Genomic DNA, 22450 nt, shown 5'->3' on the forward strand with positions numbered 1-22450 from the left:
GGGTCAGCTCAGTTCAGCTCTCATACAGTAGTGTACACGCAGTCAAATAATACTGCCAAATATTAAGTCCCCAACTAAGCAAGCCAAAAGGTGACAGTGACAAGGAACCCAAACTCCATCAGTGACAAAAATGGAGAAAAAAAACATTCAGGGGGTCAGTTCTCCACTGTTCCTCTTTGGGCATGTAATGGCATATAGAAACTAGATAGTCATACTATCTAGCTTCTTAATTGCCAATTCAGCAGCCTCTAGTGTGGCATAATTGACAAAATCATAGCATGTTGGTTTATCATTACTGTTGCACACCACTCGACTCGAAAGAACTTCCCCAAAGCACAAGAGAACAGGGTCGTTGATGTCCATTGCAAAACACTTTACAATTATGTTACCAATTCCACTTAAAAAAAAAGGAATTGTGTTGAGCCCACATGATACGCATGGATTTGCTCTAGACCAGCGGTTCTCAATTCCAGTCCTCGCGCCCCACTGCTCTGCACATTTTGTACGTTTCTCTTAGCACTTCAGACGTTTGTTCTACTCGAATGTAAGTGCCCTGCGAAGTGAACATGATTTCAGTTAGAAGCAAATGTATATGTTCCATTCAAAGTGCATTGAAGTGTGTGCGAGGTCTGAATTTAAATTGTATTTATTTACAGAGGTATATGATGTCACAGTTGTCCATGTGTAAAGATGCTGCGCAGCACAAATCAGTGAATGAATGTTCCGAAGTGAGGTAAACTTCAACAGATTTCCCCTGCTAAGGGAGTAGGGAGCAATAAACAATGGGAACACAGTTCATGCACGGAGCTCACTTCTAACGAGCTGATTATCTGAATCAGGTGAAACAAAGAGAAACGTGCAAAATATGCAGAGCAGTGGGGCGGAATGACTGGGATTGAGAACTGCTGCCCTAGACACACAAAACAGATCAGGTCCAAATGCGAGGAAGGTTGAAAGCAACACCTGTTCAGTCAGTAATCTAAGTGCAAATTACGCACAAACAAAGGGCCAGACTGGACTGTTGAATATTAACCTCGCATGAACTGTAGGACATGTTCATTTCGAGTATCCTTTTGTCAGAAATCTCTTGGTACAAAGCTAAGCGCTGTGTAGAACTCACAATGGCTGAGTACAAATCGGGTGAGTAAATAAATATTTACAGAAATAGTATTTCTGGATGAACGTTATCCAGGTATTTTACTTATTCACTTTTATTTTGGTTAATTAAACGTTGATTGCTAGAAAATACATTTAAGACTAGGGTTGCAAAACCTTAAAAAAATAAAAAAATACTAATTATAGTCTGTACTTAATTTGAGATTCTAAGGTTGATAATTAAGAGTCTCTGAAGGTCTAGTAATTTTATTTTAATGACCATTTCTGAGGGGAATGAAAAGGAGTTTTTGTTGTGATTTAATGGAAGTAGCGACAGATTTTTTTCTGCCTTTATTGTGATTGCCAGCTTAAAGTTACTTGCAAGAAATAGGGTGGGGGGAAATTTGATTCTTAGATGCATCATGATGCGGACGTGGACTATTCTGAATCAATTTTTTTTATTTCTGAATGTAAATTGATAATGTGATGTTGACGGAACACAAAAGGTGCAACTGTAGCACCCGGACCGTATGTGGCGTGCACATTACAGATGCATGATGGCGGCGCATGAAATCAGACTGGCACTGTTTCGTTAAAAGCTAGCATATGGAAGCTTTTGAAATAATATATTTATTAATAATATATTTATTATTATAAATAGTTTACTAATATTCCTTGTAGTCTCTTAATTAATAACAGTGATTAATAAAGCTATTTGAACAATAATAATAATTAATTATCAAGGGTGTAACTAGATATGTCTATTATTTTGCTACAGGCACATATTTAATTTCATGTTGGTTCTTTGTAACCTTGTTGTTGACTTGTAAAGTCACTTCCATTAGTTTTATTAATAAAAGATCTTGGTAGTAAATTCATTAGGGGTTTTTATGCAGACTACTGGAAATGACGGGTGAAATCTGTCAAAAGAGAGAAGCCTGTCCTTTTACGGGAAGATCAAGTTGACATTTTGATTAAAAATTATGGTTAAGAATAAGTAAAAAAAAAATAAAAGAAACAATTTTTTTGGTGCATTCAGACAGTCATTTCCATCATGCTGACTTTAAGCATTTTCATTTTTTTTTTTTTTAGCACACAAACAACAAGAAACCACGTAATTACCTGCTCATTGAGCATTAATCTGCTTTTGTTTACAGGTTTTGCACCAGTACTGAAAATGCAAATGTTACATTTATGAATTTCATACTGGTTTTATCCATTATTTGTTTGATTGAATTATTCATTTTTGTTATAGGCATAATTTGTTATATAATAAAACTAAAATGTAACTAAAATGTATATATTTTTTTATTTGATTTGTTAACCCGCACCTGGACGCTGATGCACTGAACGCTCTTTATTTGCATACTTCGGTGTTTACTGAGTAGATTAAATGAAACGGGACAAAATTCATCAATACAAACTATACCTAAGCCTCTCATTGGCGACAGATCACTGTTTTTCAATGGAAAGCTTATAAGGAATGTATTTGCTAAATTTGTGGAAGCAGTACACATCAGAACATGCATAATAAAAACACAGTACGTAACAGATTTGTCGTAATAACGAGTCATAAACACATCCACCACTGTAAATCCCAGTTAGAAAGTTAGTTAGAAAGGTAAGGGTCCACTGAACGACATCTCATAGCACACTTTTAGTCCAACAAAGCAATAACGTTATAATATTGATGGTAATTCCTTTGTCACGGTAGTAAAAAACATGGTTTTGTAGCATGCAGTGTCACTAAGAGGATGAGACCATCCAAAAAAAAAAAAAAAAAAAGTCAAAGCTAAGCGGAATATAGTTTATTTGAATTATCGCACTCTCTCGTGACAGCTTGTGATGCACTCTGTGACGCACCTGTCATCTGATCTGTTGTTAATTTGTTGTCACCGTTGGACTGTTGTTTTAGCCAAATGAGTGTTTCATATTTCTGTTTTGCAAAATGTAGTTTTATTTATTCAGTTATTTATTTATATATTTTTATTTTATGTTGTTATTATTTGTAGCAAAGTTCGTTGGTTGGAAGGAAGAGGACAAAGGGGTCGGCGGGACTGCTGACAGTTTTATTATAAAATAAAAAGAACTCAAAACTACAAACACCCAAACGGGGACTCTTATTCTGACAGCGCTAGTTCCGGGTTACTCTTTCCGGTTTCCGTTTTTTTCGTTTCCGGCCTGGGTCAGCAGTCCGTCTCTCTCTCGCTTGCTTCCGATTCTCCTGGCGTTTTAAACTCTCTCCACGCCAATTACTAGAACAAGAAACAAGTGATGATAATTTCTGCCCAAACCACTCACTTACCGCTCGAGTCCTGATTCTCTCTCCCGCTGCAGACTTCGCTAAACCACTGCCACATACCCCCACCGCCCGACTCAGGCCGGGGATCCATCCGGCCTGCAGCCCCCCCCCCCCCCCCCCCATTTCTGGAGAGGAAGTCGGCCACCGCCATCTGAACACCCGGCCTGTGGATCACCCTGAACTTAAAAGGCTGAAGAGCTAGATACCAACGAGTGATCCGCGCATTGGTATCCTTCATTGGTATCCTGCGGGGCGTGGTCCGAACAGAGGGTGAACTCCCGCCCCAGGAGATAATAGCGGAGGGTGAGGACGGCCCATCTGATGGCCAGGCACTCTTTCTCAATGGTGCTGTACTTAGCCTCTCTCTTCGAGAGCTTCTGGCTAATGTACAGCACCGGCCGTTCCTCCCCCTCTATCTCCTGGGACAGGTCTGCTCCCAGCCCCCTGTCCGACGCGTCTGTCTGCAACAGAAAAGGGAGAGAAAAATCAGGAGAGTGTAACAACTGCCCGCCACACAGGGCAGCCTTGACCTGAGTAAAGGCCTGCTGGCACGGCTCTGTCCACTGGAACGTATCTGGCACCTCCTTTTTAGTAAGGTCAGTCAAAGGGCTGGTGAGGTCCGAATAAATAGGAATAAACCGTCTATAATATCCCGGCAGCCCTAAGAACTGCCTTACCTCCTTTTTGGTCTTGGGACGTGGGCAGGTCGCAATAGCGGCTGTCTTATCAATTTGGGGACGCACCAGCCCATGCCCCAAGTGGAAGCCCAGATACCTTACTTCCACCCGCCCAATCGCACACTTCTTTGGGTTGGCCGTTAGCCCTGCTCCCCTCAGCGACCTCAGGACAGCCCTCAGATGCTGCATATGCCGCTGCCAATCATTACTAAATATAATGATATCATCTAGGTAGGCAGCCGCATACGCAGCATGGGGCCGCAGAATCCTGTCCATGAGGCGCTGAAAGGTAGCTAGGGCCCCGAACAAGCCAAACGGAAGGGTAACAAATTGGTGTAATCCGAACGGCGTTGTGAAAGCGGTCTTTTCTCTGGACAATGGAGACAAGGGGATCTGCCAATAGCCCTTTGTTAAGTCCAGTGTCGAATAAAAGCTAGCCGCGCCCAGCCGATCAAGCAACTCGTCAACCCGCGGCATTGGATACGTGTCGAATTTCGACACAGTATTCACCTTGCGGTAATCTGCACAGAAACGGACTGAGCCGTCCGTTTTCGGAACTAAAACTATCGGGCTCGCCCAGTTACTATTAGATTCTTCTATTACCCCCATGTCAAGCATAGCGCCTAATTCAGCCTGAACTACTTTTTTCTTGTGCTCAGGTAAACGATACGGCCGGCTGCGAACTACCATGCCCGGCTCGGTCTCGATATGGTGCTGAATCAGGTTAGTACGGCCCGGTAGGGGTGAGAAGACGTCGGCAAACTCTGCCTGCAATTTCGTTAAATCAGTGAGTTGGGACGGCGAGAGGTGATCTCCCCCTGGAGCCAGGGCGAGGGATGGTGGTTTGATATTCGCCTCTGGCCCGAGATCATCCTCTCTGCCAATCACCGTTACCAACATCACTGATTCCGCCTCATTCCATTTTTTAAGAAGATTGAGGTGGTAGATCTGACGGGACCCGTTCCTATCGGACCGTATTACCTCATAATCGAGATCTCCGACCTGTCGTGCGACCTCAAACGGTCCCTGCCACTTAGCCATTAATTTGGAGCTCGACGTTGGGAGTAATACAAGTACTCTCTCTCCCGTTGCAAATTTGCGTAACCTAGTTCCCCTGTTATACAGCTGGCTCTGGCGGTCCTGGGCTTGTAACAAACTCTCTCTTGATAGCCGCCCCAATGTGTGGAGTTTTGTTCTCAAGTCCAGCACATGCTGAATTTCGTTTTTGCCCTGAGATGGTCCCTCCTCCCAAGTTTCTCTCAGTACGTCGAGCACCCCCCGGGGCTGGCGTCCATAGAGAAGCTCGAAGGGGGAAAACCCCGTGGAGGCTTGCGGGACCTCTCGCACAGCGAATAACAAGGGCTCTAGCCACCTATCCCAATTTTTGGTGTCTTCATGAACGAACTTACGGATCATGGATTTAAGTGTGCGATTAAATATTTCGACCAGGCCGTCGGTTTGTGGGTGATAGACGCTAGTTCGAATCGACTTAATGCCCAACATTCCGTACAGTTCGCGTAGCGTAGGTGACATAAACGCCGTGCCTTGATCGGTGAGGATTTCTTTTGGAACCCCCACCCGGGAGATAAGACGAAACAGGGCATCCGCAACACTTTTAGCGGAAATGTTGCAGAGGGCCACCGCTTCCGGATATCGTGTTGCATAATCAACTATGACTAATGCAAAGCGATGTCCTCGTGCCGATCGCTCTAATGGCCCGATGAGGTCCATACCAATTCTCTCGAAGGGGACCTGCATTAAGGGAAGAGGGCGCAAAGGCGCTTTTGGGGCGGCCGGTGGGTTTACCAACTGACATTCCGGACAAGACGCGCACCACCTGCGCACGTTGTCATGAATGCCCGGCCAAAAGAAACGGGCCATGAGGCGATTTAGTGTTGCTGCCTGTCCCAAATGGCCCGCCATAGGATTAGAATGAGCCGCATGGAAAAGCATTTCTGAGACTGCTCCAGTCAATTCATTCCCAAGATTATCGGATGCCGGAGGTGGGGACTAACCGCCACCTCCACACTATGCTTTTGTCCCCGGGAATTGAATTATAATTGGGACAACCGGATACTCCACCACATCCCCGTGTACGCACTGCACCTTGACCACGCGGCTTGTATCCAATGCCCCCGGTTGAATCAGGCTTTGATGGATTAAGGTTTGGTTACATCCTGAATCCACCAAGGCCGGATATGTACCCCCCTTGATACTCACGGGTATTTGGTACTCGCCAGCCTGACCGGGGGTGACCTGTGGGACGTCCGGGACCCGGATCATCGTCCCCACCTCCATCACTGGACACCTGTCCACAAAATGCTCCGGGTCCCCGCAACGCCAACAGGCCAGCCCAGACCTACCCGCCGCCCCAGTGGCAGGGAGTGGATTGGAAAATTGGCGCAGAGAGAGCGGAGACACGGAAGCACCACTGTCCCCTCCGGCAGCCACAAGCCCCGCCCCCCTGGGCGGGGCCCTTGGACTCGCGAAGTAGCCTGGGTCAGACCCGCCCCGACCCTGGGGCGGGACACGAGGAGGGCCGGGTGGACGGGACCTAGGGAGAGGGACAGGGCGAGAGAGAGAGGGGGGAGAGAGGGAAGGAGAGAGAGAGTTAGTAGGTGGGGGTGCACCGACCCCTGGGCACGCCACCATGTGGTCCTCCGCCAGGTGGATGGCCGAGTCCAGCGACGTGGGGCGGTGGCACTGGACCCACTCGGCCGTGTTCTTGGGAAGCCGAGCGATGAACTGCTCCAGCACCACCAGGTCGATGACATGCTCCATGTCGCTTCCCTCGGCTAATAGCCACTTGCGGCAGGAGTCCCGGAGCTGTTGGGCCATCGCGAAGGGTCGACCGGCTTCGCCCAAGTCCAGGGACCGGAACCGCTGGCGGTGTTGTTCGGGCGACCGGCCGACCCGCTGGATGACAGCCCTCTTTAGGTCATCGAAGACCAGGAGGTTCGCCACCGGAAGTTGCTGAGCAGCCACCTGGGCCTCTCCAGAGAGCAGGGAAATGAGGCGCACCGGCCACTGCTCTCGGGGCCACCCGCAGGCCTCCGCTGACTTTTCAAACAGCTCCAGGAAGGCCTCCGGATCGTCCTGGGGCCACATCTTGTGCAGCGGCAGGTGCATGGGTGCGGCCCGGCGGCCTTGGCGCGAACCTCCCGATCAATCCAGCTCCGGAACCTCTCGCGGTCCTCCTGCTGGGCCTGGACAATGGCCTGAAAACGTCTCTCCTGGTCGGTCCTCAGGTCCAGCAGGGCCTGGTGTTGTTCGCGGTGAAGGACCGCGAGGGAGGCGATGATATCCGCAAGCGGCGTGGCGGCCGGACTTTGCATGGCAGCGGCGACGGTCCTACTTCCTCCCGGGTTTCGGCACCAGTGTAGCAAAGTTAGTTGGTTGGAAGGAAGAGGACAAAGGGGTCGGCGGGACTGCTGACAGTTTTATTATAAAATAAAAAGAACTCAAAACTACAAACACCCAAACGGGGACTCTTATTCTGACAGCGCTAGTTCCGGGTTACTCTTTCCGGTTTCCGTTTTCGTTTCCGGCCTGGGTCAGCAGTCCGTCTCTCTCTCGCTTGCTTCCGATTCTCCTGCCGTTTTAAACTCTCTCCACGCCAATTACTAGAACAAGAAACAGGTGATGATAATTTCTGCCCAAACCACCCACTTACCGCTCGTCTCCTGATTCTCTCTCCCGCTGCAGACTTCGCTAAACCACGCCCCCCCTGCCACATTATTATTATTATTATTTTTTTTGCTGAAGCCAAATAAACCCTTGCTTCCACAGAGAAATCACAGTCAAACATACAATGTCAGCTCTGTTGCCTGCTGTGATGTTTGTTTGGTGTGTATGGATGTGTGCTGTATTGGGTGGAGGTGTTTTCTCTCTAGCTGTTTGTTTTTTGATGTGTCTGAAGCGACTGAGCCCATGGTGTTCGTTAGCTCAAGGTGACACAGTGCTGCCATTCCTGCCTGCATCTACCCTGCTGCAAAACTGCTTTCACATGCACACAGACACACAATTCACTTTTTTTTTCTTCTTCAGTTGAGTCCTTTGACCTGATTGACTAATGATGAAACAGAACTGTGGACTACACAGAAAAATCTCTCTTATTCTTGTGCTATTTGTCCGAATAATCCTGTGTGTGTGTGTGTGTGTGTGCGCACAGTTTAATCTCCTGTCATTCTGTCACTTTCTCCAGGGACGCTATACTGAATTCTGAAAAATCCAGCCATTTCTGTTTGACAGATCATTTAGCATTAAAATATATTACTATTTCCCACAATTTTTTTTGTTTTACTAACAGCCTCTGACTCTTGCAGTCTATTTTAAATGTTGTATTACTGCCTGCATCTTACATGCACTGCTGTGTTTTTGAGTTAGAGAGAGAGAGAGAAAGAGAGGAGGGAGGGTGTAGAGGAGAGAGAAAAAGCACATGCCAGCATCTCACGATAGCTGTAGTAGTGTCACAGGTTGGTGCTATCAGAGAGGAAACACGCTCATTTAGCCAGCTGTTCTTCCTTCTCCAGCGCTTTATTGCAATTGATCTCTGGATGACAGCCATGTAAGTGAACTGATATCATGTCTGATTCCTTCTGGACCGTTCTCTCCAATTTCTCCCTGCCAGAGAGAAGCATGCTTCGCCGATCCAAGAGGTACAGCTATCCATTTTCATCTCTTGTTTTCTTTTCCGTCTTTTCTTGATAGTCAGGTAAATTGTTTTTTTTTTTTATCATTTGAGCTGTAATTGATAACATGCTGCATGCTATCCTGAGGTTTTCCTTATGTTGGTGTGCTCTGTGAATTTCCTCCCTCTTTTTTTTTTTCTTTTTGTTGGATTTCAGTGGTCAAGCTCATTTCAGACCCTTCACATGCACATTGCACTGTGTTCCTTCCTCTTGGTCAGTGTGTGTAAAAGTAACGACCGCCCTTCTGCCTGGAGTGCAAATGATGACAACTTGCACGCGGATGTGCTCAAATGTGCAGTTGTGTTAGACATCTATAATTGCCTTCCATCCCTCCCTGCTTGTGTTCTTCCTGTCTTCCTTTAGCTTTGAGAGACAGATGAGGGGAGGGCACAGTGCTTGCATAGCAACAGAGCTGAGACTTTTGTGGAGTGATCTGTCTCTTTCCACTGCACGTCTATCTCTGTAGTGTCATTCTCAGAGTGATGTTAAATGTCTGAATCATTCATTGGCCATGACGTTGCTGCAGTGCACAGTGTGTTGTTGAAGTTATAATTTAGAAATAGCCTTTTGTGAATCATGAATGAAAGTAGGAATGAGAATTGTGTGTCTTAAAGGGGAGGTGTACTGTTACTTTTCTAAATTATCAGAATTTTGTTTAATGGACAAATCATTTTAACAAAATTACGTATGTTCGCTGTGTACACGATCATATTTTATCGTATATACTTTTATTCAGAAAGGATACATTTATTTGATCAGAAGTGATTGTAAAGACATGTTACATATGATTTCTGTTTCAAATAAATATTAAGCAGCACTACTGTTTTTAACACTGATAATAATAAGAAATGTTCTTGAGCACCAAATCAGGATATAAAAAGTTGCTTCTGAAGGATCATGAGTCACTGAAGACTGGAGTAATAACTTTTATTTGCAATAATATTTCACAGTGATACAGTTTTATTTAGTTATCAAGTAAATGCAACCTTAATGAACATAAGGGACTTCTTTTTAAAACATTAAAAGACTAAAAGACATTAAAATTCAAGAATCGATTAGAATTCACAAGTTCCTAATTGAGTTTAGGTTCTGTCATCAGGCCTGTTTCAGCTGTCTTTATCAAAAATATATCAGCTGTCATTCATTTTCTCTTTCCAGGTACCCTGACCCCCGTCTCTATGATAACCTGCTGCCCTTTCTGAGAAGATGATAACTCTGTGTTGTTAATATAATGTAGATGCGTTTGTGTTGAGGGGGTTTGTGCCTTCTATGAACACATCGCTTGTAGCAGACACCATCAGACTGAGCTGGGCCTGCCTACATACACACACACACACACGAACCAGTTAGGGTTGTCATCTTAACAGCATTCTGTTTCATTTCAGTCATTCATTTTAGTATTCAGGTACCTAAATCATTGAAATTTCATGATTCTTGATACGAATTTAGATATTGCAACAAAAACACTTTTTTTTTATTTCCTATTTTTTCAAGTATTTCAATAAATACAAATGTATGCAAATAATTATAAATTAGTCACACTATTGTAATAATTGTAAACAAATTATTACAATTTTTTAAATCAGTATTGTTTTAGTTGTATGTGATTATGGTATTTATTAATATATTGCTGTATTTATTTATTTAAAAAATGTTCTGTAATATTAATGATCCTACAGAGCAGTTTGAAAAAGGGATAGATTTTAAATTTAGTTTTAGTAATTTTGTTTGTTTTTGTCATTTATTTATATATATTTCTAATTTGCTTTAAGTTATTTACATTGTTTGCAGTTTTTAATTGAGAATAGCCCTTCAGTTAAATTAATTGTATTTCAGTTATGAAAGTGACTATTTTTTTTTTTTTTTTTATATTTAAATTTTTGTAGGACTGGCCATGTTTATTTTATTTTATATTTTATCAATTATATATATTTTTAACAGTTCTAATTTTGGTGTGTGTGAAGCTGTTATAACTGACCAGTCTCCTCTTCCTCTGTCCCCTGGGTGTTGCAGAACTAGCTGCAGTCTGACACCTCGCTTGTCAACTTGCATCAACTTACATGACTCCACTATAGAATTTCCCAGCGGTATCATGTCTTAATGTGGTCTGTGTAACATGTTACAAAGTGTACAGTAAATGTAAAGGAATGTAAAGCTGAGCAGACTGGACTCGCTGACTCTCAACAGTAGCTTTTTAAGCCCATGTGATGCTGTTACTGCCACTGCTGGGTATAATAATGACTAAAGACCATTTATCTCCCTTTACACTTTCTTCTTTTCTTTCTATTATTCTTTTTCTTCATCTGTGGCCTCCATGTCTGCCTCTATCGTTCAGCCTCCCTTCAGTATTCTCATTATAGTCCCTCCCCATGACACTTCAGTCTGTGTGCGCGTGCAAAAAGTCTTTGAGTCTCTCATGAAACATTCAGCAGAACCAATTTCATATCGTTCAGACTGTTAAATTGTCCTCTTCCTTGAAGATACAGAATGTGCGATTGATTTCTCTCTTTTTCTCTTTCATCTTTTCCTGCACTCAATATAGCCACGTAGCCTGTGGAGAGCTTTCTTAAGTACATCTGAGCAGGTCTCAGTTATTGATTCATTGTATTTCAAACAGGGGTTGATGGTTGTTTGCATTTTAATTACCCACATAGGAATGCCAAAGGCAACATAATAACTATACGTGTGGCAGCTTTGGGCGACCATATTCCAGACTTTCCAAAAGAAAATGAGTCTAATTTGAAACAAAAATGACACAATACTGATAATACCTTGATTGCAGGAAGGAAGCTGGAGGCAGAAACCATAAGTGCTGTAATTGGCTTTCTGTCCAGCATTGATCCTTTCAGGCTGCTTTGCATCTCTTGAAACCCCATTCCCATTGTTTCAGTTATATTATGCTTGCCAAACCTCAAATTGGGTCAAGCTTGTTTTAAAAGAGGCAATGCATTTGTTTATTTTCTCATTTTCCCCCTTTCAACCTGTCCACAGTGTTGAGTGGGGTGGAGTGCTAGGCTAGCAGGTGTTTGCTCATAATTGCAGTGTTCAGTATTAATTGGCTCCTAGCATCTGCTCATGGCAATTACACCATTCAGCTCATGGCATTTTGCAGCGCGAGTCCTTAAACCTCCCTGTTTCCTCCGTCCATGAGGTGGATAATCATTTGATATGCTAAAACATCAGAAATTATATTTCCATACCATTTTAACTATAACTTTTTATGCATATTTGTTTGTGTATTTCTAAGTGTATTACTTACCATCTGTTGAGGAATATCAATATCTGCTCATACATGGGTGTGTTTAGAATTTGTTAGAAGGCACATATGGCTTTAAACACCTGTCATATCACTGGGAATTTCAGTCACAGTCATCAATGCTTTGAAGTGCAGATGTGAAGTATCTCTAGGTGCACTGCGACAAAGTGGCAAGCTATAAATACTATCTATTCTGTGTAAAATCCCTATACACTTCCGATAACTTTAACCTCAGATAAATTCTGATTGGCTGTGATTGTGTGGCATCACGCGCTGTCTTCAATTTTAGCAAGAATAGAACAATTATTTGTTGTCACTGGAAACCTGTCAGGTTGCGTCTGGACACAGTCTTATTCTGCAGCTCAGTACACACAGCAAAGTAAAGGCAGTTCAGCTCACATTATCCTGCCCAGCAGTGTGGAGAACTACAATTTCCTTCTGTTATCTGCTGAGACTCTGCCTCATTTGTCATGAATGAAGATCCGCCTTTATAGAATCTTATCTGGCTTATCTAAAATCAAGTTTAGTGGGATGGAGTAGAAGAGATCTGACAGTTTCTCACAAACGCCTCACCATTGGCATCTTTTATCCACAGGATTTATATTCAAGGCTATGCAGTATGCCTACAGAGGTGTTTATTCTCAAATGTAGGCTTTAAATTAGAGTATTTGTGCTGTTGTGTACAATCTAATCCAGGATAAGTGAGTGCATGAGTGGATTATCTTTTGCTCTGTTCAAGTGGCCCACTTTCAGATAGCCGCAATGTGCATGTGAACTGATTTGAACTAAATGAAAATCTAAAACATGCAGATATTCTATTTAACATGGTGCATCAACAAATGCAAAACATTTGTGGTTAAACACACATAACCTGTTGACTAAAGCTTAGAGACACCAGATTCATAAATATGTTCATAGTTGTTAATTGTATCCAAACATAAACGCATTCTACCAAACCTAATGTGTCATTCAAAACAGCCCACAACAAATCCAGTCACACTTGAATTAGTTTAAATGAAGCTTAATCAACTCAAACTAAAATGAGCACAGACCAAAATGAAAACAAGCAGATTTGCTTGTGAATAAAATTGGCATTTCTTGGTGTTTAGAAGTCACTGGGAAGCAATTCTCTCTGCAATTACAGTAATCAAGGGATAACTTTCTTTTCACGTGCGTGAACCCTGCACAGCTGCGCGTTATTAGCATTTAAATTGTACTAGGGCTTTTTGCTGCCATGTTTTCCCGCTTTTTATTTTCTGATGATGGAATGATGTTTTAACGAGAGTGTGCAGCTCTTTTCAGCAGCATACCTCCCGGAGATTCATTTCCAAGCTCAGTTTATTCCAAAATGAACTTTCATTTTGTTCATTATTGCTAATTCATGTCAATATCAACCCACACACTCACCTAAACAATGTGAAATTTTCTGGATAACAGCTTCTTGGCCATTGTCAGGTTGTGTTCAGCTGTGTTAAGCTTTCATGACAGCACTGACAGGTTGTGGCTGTTTGTGTATAATAAATGCTTGAGTAAATATCTTTATTAAAAATGTATTTAGGGTAAAGTATAGCTGTAAGAAAATGCATATACACACACACACACATACACAAACACATATTAATTCTGACAAATGATTAATCGCATCCAAAATAAAAGTTTTTGTTTACACATTTTTTTTTATTTTTTTATATTAAATATATGTATTTATAATATACATTTTATGAATATAAAGACATATAAACACATGTAAATATTTTCTAAACATATACTTTATGTATGTGTATTTATATATAGATAGTAAATATAAAAAAATACATATTATGCAAACAAAAAATTAATTAATTTAATTATTTTAACAGATTGTGTTTGACAGCACTAATGTATATGTATATGTGTGTGTGTGTGTGTGTGTGTGTGTGTGTGTGTGTGTATATATATATACATATATATATATATATATATTGCATAGCTCTGTCTGAGCTATACATTAAACTCTCATCTTGTCACCAGTGGGTGCTATCACTGATGTCTCTGGGAATCACCAGTTCTCATTGAAAATGTATGACTTGAGGTCACAACAGATCGCAGTCAGTGTAAGCTCTCTAGATAAGACTACTTTATAGAAGCCCTGTTTTATTAGGGCATTAAATGGTACTGGTCTTCATTGTTAATATTAATATTAATGTTAATATAAATAATGTTTGACATCAACAGACTGAATGAGAGCATACTGCAGTTAGAATTTTTTTTTTTTGTAGAATAAATGGATGCAGTATAGCTTTTCCTGTGAGTAGGAGATGTGAGATTTCGTTAAAACGTTACAGTTTTTAAGCATTTTGCGGTCAGCATGTACATGGCAGACTACATCACAGTGCTTTTCTGATTTCTCGTACACCTAACATTCTTCTAAAAAAAAAAATCTAATTTTTAAGCCAGTACTGAAAGAAATCTTTTCTTATCAGCCACTTCAGAAGAAAGCCCTTTCTTTAAGTATTAATGTGCCAGCATTAGCTCGTGAGTCATCGATTTTCTCCTGGTTTCTCACTTTTCTTGTTCCTCCCACCCCTTGCTTTCCCTTTTTCTCCATGTCTCCAGCTGTGACTCTACTCTTCTGAACCTCCATTACACACTGAGTGATGGCTGCCACTGTGAAAGTGGCGCAGGTCTCTGCTGTGATAGTTACCCTTTCTGCGACACTGTTTGGACTAAGAAGCATCCATGCAATTATCCGGAAAATTACCAAACACTTTTAATGTCATTGTCATGGTCTGAAAAGGCACAGAACAGTGGTGACATACTGTAAAATGTGTGAAATACTCGCAGCCATGGCCAATTTCCTTCAGCGCTAGATGAGATGCTGATTTCAATTTTTATACACACACCAATTACCAAAAAGTCTTTGGACACTTATGCCATACTTGAAAATGTATTGTCTTTGAATTAGAGATCGACCGATATGGGTTTTTCTATAGCCGATGCCGATGTTTAGAGGTCAGGGTTAGCCGATGGCCAATATGTGCTGCCGATTTTTAGGGCAGATATCTTGAAGTTCTCCTCTACATTTGCATGCTAAAATGTCACACTAATAATAAGTGGATGCACAACATTTCATAAACATATCTTTTATTGAGCGCTGACTTGAACCATCTCTCGAATCTTAATTTTGTGCACTGCACGGTATTAAAATAAAAAAATTTATCCAAAGTTAACCAAACAAATCAATGAACTGACCAAGTATTAAATATATAAAACAGGTAATATATATATATATATATATATATATATATCAATCAATGTCAATCATTTACATAAAAGTTTTAGAGCATTTATCAAGCAGAAATTTTCAAGTGTGTTGGAACATAAATGTAAACTTAAATATACATTTAAATAAAATAAATACAATTTTAGAAATAAAAATGGATTAAACTGAAAAATATAAAAAATAAAATAGATAAAAAAATAGATAATAGTAGTGCTGCAAACACACTAGCAACCAGCAACATTTGAGTTTGGTATAAATGACACAGAACATCTAAAGTGCATTCTAATTTCAAACTTAGATCACTGTCTGTTCATTATTAAAATAAAGTACAGTCAACCAAACATATAAAAGGTTACACTGGTCAGTTTAAATAGACCGTAGTATACCGGTCCACTCTGCTGTTATGCCAAGGACATTTTTGCTCATGTGAAGAGGATGATCTTTTCCATCTAGTTTACATTAAAAAAAATATATATATATATATAAAAAATATACATTAAAAAAATATATATTTTATATATATATATATATATATATATATATATATATATATATATAATAGTTTAACATTCAGATGCATTGCGAATATGGAAACATTTGGATATGTGCAGAACAAGACGTGAGCAATAACCTCCAAATACATCTGGCCAAACCCGTGCTTGCTCGTCCTCGTATGTAAGCACTCATGCACTGTCTTGAGCTAATGCACTGTAAATGCCGGATTTTTTAAAACAAATAGGCCTAGTGGAATGCAAACATTCTAAATCTAACATTTTGCAGAACAGGATCAAACAAAAAGGTACTGGTCATAATACTTGCATAAAATGTTTGATGTGAAAAAAGTCTGACTGCGCAGCACAGCCACAAGCGCCACAGTTACGTTTGGGATCATTTTATTTTTAATACTATAGTGTCATTTGAAAACAATTGCATTTTAAAATACAACAACGAGCTCCACGAAACCAATTAAAGAGGCGCATTCAGCGGTCTCCTTGACGGGAAACAGTCAACAAAGTAAAATGATCTCAAACGTATGGCGCACTCTCTTCATTTTATCAAATGATCATAATCACATCTATTCATTTTACAGTCCTGCTACTAGCATTTTATTCAGACTAAAACCCCTTTAATTCAGGTGAGAAAGCTTTTTCCAAGTAGCTTTTGCACATAATAATAATACTGCTGCAGACGCATTTTGCAGCATTCAGGTTATTAATTGATTGTTAATTTAAACGACGATCGATCATGGAAATTATAGAATATTGACATCCCTAAATTCAAATGAGTTGGATGGAAACCTGGCTATTGTCTGCATCAAACCATGCTTCCAAACAAATGTCATTCACTGTTCTGGGCAGCTCCAGGACAGTGGTCTCTCCGAGCATGGTGCTGTCTGTGAGCGGGGCGGAGTAACGTAGCCCTCAGTCATGCTGCAGTGTTTGTGAGAGCTGCCAACTTCTCCACCCCATTTACAGAGTGAAATTCTCTGACTACCTTTATCTCCCAGGACTGTTGTTGAATCTTCCAAAAGTTTTGACTTCGGGTCCTTCACATGCATCAGCAGCACTTTTCACCACACCAATAACACAAGGCTGCCCGCCGACGTGCCTGACTTTAAATCGTGCCTGACTCTAAACACGGACATCGCCCGATGCTGAGATATATATATATATATATATATATTTAAAAAAAAAGACAAATATCGGCCCGATATATCGGTCAACCTCTACTTTGAATATTAGTACATTTATTTTTAAAGACCGGCTGAGGGAGTAGAATAAGTAGTATTATTGTTTGTGTTTGATTGAACATACATTTTTATATTAACAGTTAGTAATGATTTTAAGTTTCGCAACCCTATCTACACAAAACACGTTGGACGTTCAGAATATCCGACATTTGAATTTGGCATTGGGTAACTACTTGGCCCTTTTGAGTTTGTTCCATGAAAGATTATTACTGTGTTGATTCGAATCAATTTTTGTTAGTATTTTTTTTTGTTGAGGTCATGTTTGTTTTGGAGTGCAGTTATTTTACATTTCACCTAATAAAGACATTGTGTTTTCTTTTGATGTCTTGTCTTAGCTTTATTTCAGGGAGCACAGGCTCTTTGTCAATTCATATGCAAACTCAAAACTCTGGCGAAATATAATTTCTTTTGTCATGGTGTAGACTGTAGATTCAGCAGTGAAAGCCACAGTTTGCATTTCTGATCACTCAGCTGTGTGTGCGTGTACATCAATATTTTGCTCACATTCAGTAAAGGACCACTCATCCCTTACTTTTCACTACACTGCTCTCCGTCTTGCAGTTCTGAAAGCTCAGCCGGTCATCGCTCCTCTCTGCAATGAAGCGTGAGGCTGTATTGTCCTAGCTGGAGGTCTCAAGGTTCATTTGAGCTGAATTCTGAGCTGTAGGTGGCCGTTTTTCTCCCTGTCAGCTTGAGCTGAAGGCTTTTAGCATTTACGTCAGAAGAAAAGAGAGCAGTTATTACCGTGCACTTTCAGCATCAAAATGAGACAGGTTTGTGTGACCTGAATTAGACTGTGACCATATGACTCCATTGCCATTGAGAGGTGAAGCTCTTTCTACTTTGCTGTCTGTAATCTTTCTGAATGGGCATACTCTCAGATTCAGTATATTACAATGTCTTGAGACTGACTTGTTTTTACATTTTGGGTCAAACTAAAGATCATCATCTTCAATAACAGCTTTCGGCACCATAGTGCAATACATCTACTGTATTTAGTCAATATTATCCATAAATGCATTCTGAATTTTGTTTTTGATTCTTTTCTACAGCTGTCGGACCAGCAATAGGAAGAGCTTAATAGTGACATCCAGCACCTCTCCCACTCTGCCTCGCCCCCATTCACCTCTGCACGGACACCCAGGTAAGAGATATACCTCTTCCAAGGAGTACTGACAGAAACATTATGCTACTTTAAAGGATATTTTGATTGCAAATTTCTTTGCAATGAGATTAGTGGAAATCACTTAAGATGAAGGTCAGAGTTGAGTAAATATTGATTAGAAATGTGGTTTATTTAGTTTTTTAGTTTGTTTGTGCTAGTGTCATGTTGTTAGCTTAGCAACATATGCTGCTTCAAGCTGCTTCTACTCTTTCTGCATTTTCTCTATTTATTTTGTTGGCAGAAGTGCTAAAAATAAACTGCGATATCTGGGTGTAGGTAACATTGTACAGATTGATCTATTACATATACTACTGATATTGTAACAATACAAAGCTTTTGTATTGCAAGCAAATAGTTGTCCTCTTAAGTGTTGATGTCTATTTAGATTATTTCAGCCACTTTCAAGGTGTCTTTTCTGTTAGTATGCTGTCTTAGCAGGTAGCTGGCTATGTAGACCTCAGATATTTTACTAGTGTCTGGACCAGAGCCATACAAACTGCACACACGTCACAAGAAAGACACACATATGCTGTTTGTCTTGCTGCACGCAAAAATGGAAAGCTGTGTGGCAGCTGTTCAGAAAATATTACATTATATCTCCATAGCAACCATCAAATCTCAGTTTGCCATAGAGTAATTCTAATGCGATGCATGGGATTTTTTCATTTAATTCATGAGCATTATGAATGGATTGACAGTTGACATTTTCTAATACAGTTTTTTCTGTGTGCCTCCTTAGGGATTGGCAGATTTATACTTTCCATCTTGTCTGAAATACGTCATTCTGAGTTTGAAAATCTTATTAACCTTTCCCAGTAAAACATGAGGCATAATCAAGTCCATGTGTTATACATACACAGATACCAGACTAATGTTTATGTAATCAATTTATCATTTTTAGTCATCATAGACATGAGATGAGTGATTCGTAGTTGTGTATGTGTGGTGAGTGCATTGTCAGTGAGAGTAAGCAAACATTTTCATTTTACAGAAGCACAAATGACAGTTGCTCTAATTGGGACACATTTGCTGTAAATTATACATGGGCATTAAAATAACATTAAATGATCATTAAAGTAGCCAATACCCTATGTGGATAATAACCCCATAGTTAAAGGATCATTATTTAGATTGTAAATCCATAAGAACTGCTGTGAAAATAGGTTAAAGAGCATTCCTGTGTAGAGTAAATTATGAAATGTTTCATAAGGAAAGAATCTATGGGTGGCCAAAAGAAGCCATTAGTCAAAAAAAAAAACGATGTGAAAACACATAAGGGTTTTGCCAAAAACGTTAATATTCACCCATTTGTGATGTGGGAAAGATATTTTGTGGTCAAACGAAACCAATATATAGCTTTTTAACTGAAATTGAATGTGATTTACTTAAAATCTAATATCTAACACTGGCCACAAAACACTATATCTACAGTGAATTATGATGATGGTAGTTTCATGCTTTGGGCACTAGCCATTTTATTAAAACAGAAAGAATAATGGATGGTGTAAAATATGGGGAATGCTGCAGTAGAACCTCTCAGTCCACTAATAAACTTCAGCTTGAAGTATTTCAACATGGCAGGGACCGCAAACACCAAACCAGATATTATGAAGTCATTGCTTAAGTTCAGTTTGCTAACACTAGTTAATTCTTTGGTTATTATGTTATTGTTAACTACCAGTGAACAATACAACAATACATTTATTAGTGTGTGTCTATAAATATATTCTTGATGATTCTCATTAACATAGCTTAGAATAATAAATGCTTTACAATGGTTCTTTGTTAGTTAGTGATACCATTAACTACTGTAATTTTGCAAAATGTTACGTCTTATACATTTAAAACAACAACAATGGCACAGAATGAATATTTTCGGTATTTTGTTTGGAATGTTGTATATGTACATTTAAAATTTTCATTCATATGTAAAAAACATAATAGTAATACTGTACAATAAAGCAGAGATGTGTCCTTTAGGAAACAAGAGAAATGGTTAATACTTTGCAAAGCACTGTGTATCACTGCAGTTGTCACAGTAATGCTTTAATAAAGCCGAAGCTGGTGATAAAACACTTAATAAAAGTGCTGCTGCTCCAGTGGGTGTATCCCTTGTGTCACTTCCACATTGTGGAAAATCTGAGCAGGAAAGAGAAATGGAGACATCAGCTGTCAAAACCAGCAGGCATACATCTCTCTCTCTCTCTCTCTCTCTCTCTCTCTCTCTCTCTCTCTCTCTCTCTCTCTCTCTCTCTCTCTCTCTCTCTCTCTCTCTCTCTCTCTCTCTCTCTCTCTCTCTCTCTCTCTCTCTCTCTCTCTCTCTCTCTCTCTCTCTCTCTCTCTCTCTCTCTCTCTCTCTGTGTGTGTGTGTATGTGTGTGTGTGTGTAGAGAGATTAAGGAGATGACTAGATGTGTGTTTACAACTGATCTCAGGTCATGAGCACACAAAGCACACAGATCATGCTAACACTGTTCAGCAGGGCTCTAAAAATGATAAATAATGTGCTGCAGCCCTGATCATTGATGTCTGCTTGTCAACTCCATTCACTCACTGAATTACTTGATTAAATAAACCACCATGCAAACAGTACATGTAGTGTAAAGAGAGACACTAGTAGCATAGGTTAGCACACTAGCACTGCAGAATAAAATATCTATAAAGGTTTTTTTTTTTTTTTAATAACATTGTACTTTGCTGTGCTCAGTCCTGATATAGCCCACATGAGTTTTGATAGATACACGTTTGTGTTTTCCATACTGCATCAAGCAGTTTGGGAGGCATCACTTGAAGTTGTGTGCTTGCAATATTTTAAATGAACAAATCTAAAATGGAACATTAACCTAAATGCGGCTTCATTTTAAGCGCTTCATAGCCATTAGCAGGATTCTAATGCGAGTGCCAACAGAAGCAGTGGAGGCTAAATTATTTCAAACTCAACTGAGCACAATCAACAGGGGGTTTGCACTGCCACACTGCAATCATTACAGCCTGTTTCAGGAAGCTGTTTGCCAGGTTATGACACCAGCAGCACAAGAATTAAATACTGCAGTGCTTTGTGAGGTATTATTACACTTAAAGGGTTAGTTCACACAAAAATGTAAATTAGGCTGCGTTTTACTCACCCCGAGGCATCCTAGGTGTATATGACTTTCTTCTTTCAGACGAATCCAATCGGAGTTATGTAAAAAATTGTCTTTGATCTTTCAAGCTCTATCAATGCAGTCAGCAGGTGTTGCATTGCTTCAGTCCAAAAGAAGCACCCATCCATTAAGAAAAAGTGTCTCAATATGTTCATGTTAGTACATGATGTAACTACAGATGAGTCAAGTTTTAAATAGGAGAAATATAGAAACTCTTTGGTCATTTTTGAATGAGATGCTAACTGTCTAATCACATTCAATGATCTATGCTAAGCTAAGCTAAAAATTCTACCACCAAACCCGGAAATCAGCGGAATGGATTTAAAAACGGTAAATCTCATCTGTTTAACTCTAGGGGAGTTGTAAAATGAGCATATTTTCAAAAAGAATTGAATGTTCCTTTAAAGTCGTTCACAAAACTAGTTTTGCAAACTGACTGGAATTATATTTTGTATTATAAATGTAAATTAAATAACAAAATAAAACAGAAACAACTTCAACATCAAAACATGAGATAATTATATAGGCTGCAGCCTAATAGATCAAAAAAATGCTTTTAAATGCTTGTTATGGTTATTAAACAGTTATTATGAAAATAATTAAAACTACACAATTTCCTTATTGTATTAAAGGGCTTTCATTTCAATCTACAGGCTAATGAGCGTTTTTGAACAAAGAAATCCTAACCTTGGCCGTTGGTCCAGCGTATAAGCATACATATCTATGTGTACAAGCTGCACATTCATGAGACTTAATTCGCGTTGCAATTTACTCTGACTCACTCCATTGTGACAAGTATAGGCCTAATGTGTGAGAATATTGACATTTTGCATAAAGATCCATGTATGTAGCCTAGCTCACTAAAAAAAAACTCTTTTAATGCTCCGATGCAAAGTTAACTACCATTTCTTTAGGATAATATAACACACACTTCATATTATATAAATAATACTGCACACCAGTTAAATGTTTCAAAACTAAAATATGGTGTAATACTGTGTAGCTAAGAGAAAATATAAGCAAAGGCTCATAGACTTGACATTTATCCTGCTTGAATTTGTTCTAAGAAATGCAAATAACTTCTTAAGTTGGCCTACTATATTTTCATCT

General features: G+C 40.0%; 1 protein-coding gene across 2 annotated transcripts in view; it reads left to right on the forward strand.

Annotated features, from left to right (window-relative positions):
• Positions 1-22450, forward strand: part of mast2 (microtubule associated serine/threonine kinase 2) — a 169879-nt gene that overhangs the window by 117448 nt on the left and 29981 nt on the right. For both annotated transcript variants that reach the window (XM_059570961.1, XM_059570960.1), the window contains one exon: positions 18086-18177. In XM_059570961.1, the coding sequence (XP_059426944.1) occupies positions 18086-18177 (92 nt within the window). The remainder of the gene's footprint in view (positions 1-18085; positions 18178-22450) is intronic.

The sequence above is a fragment of the Carassius carassius genome, chromosome 17 (genome assembly GCF_963082965.1).
Source record: "Carassius carassius chromosome 17, fCarCar2.1, whole genome shotgun sequence".
Taxonomy (NCBI): Eukaryota; Metazoa; Chordata; class Actinopteri; order Cypriniformes; family Cyprinidae; genus Carassius; species Carassius carassius.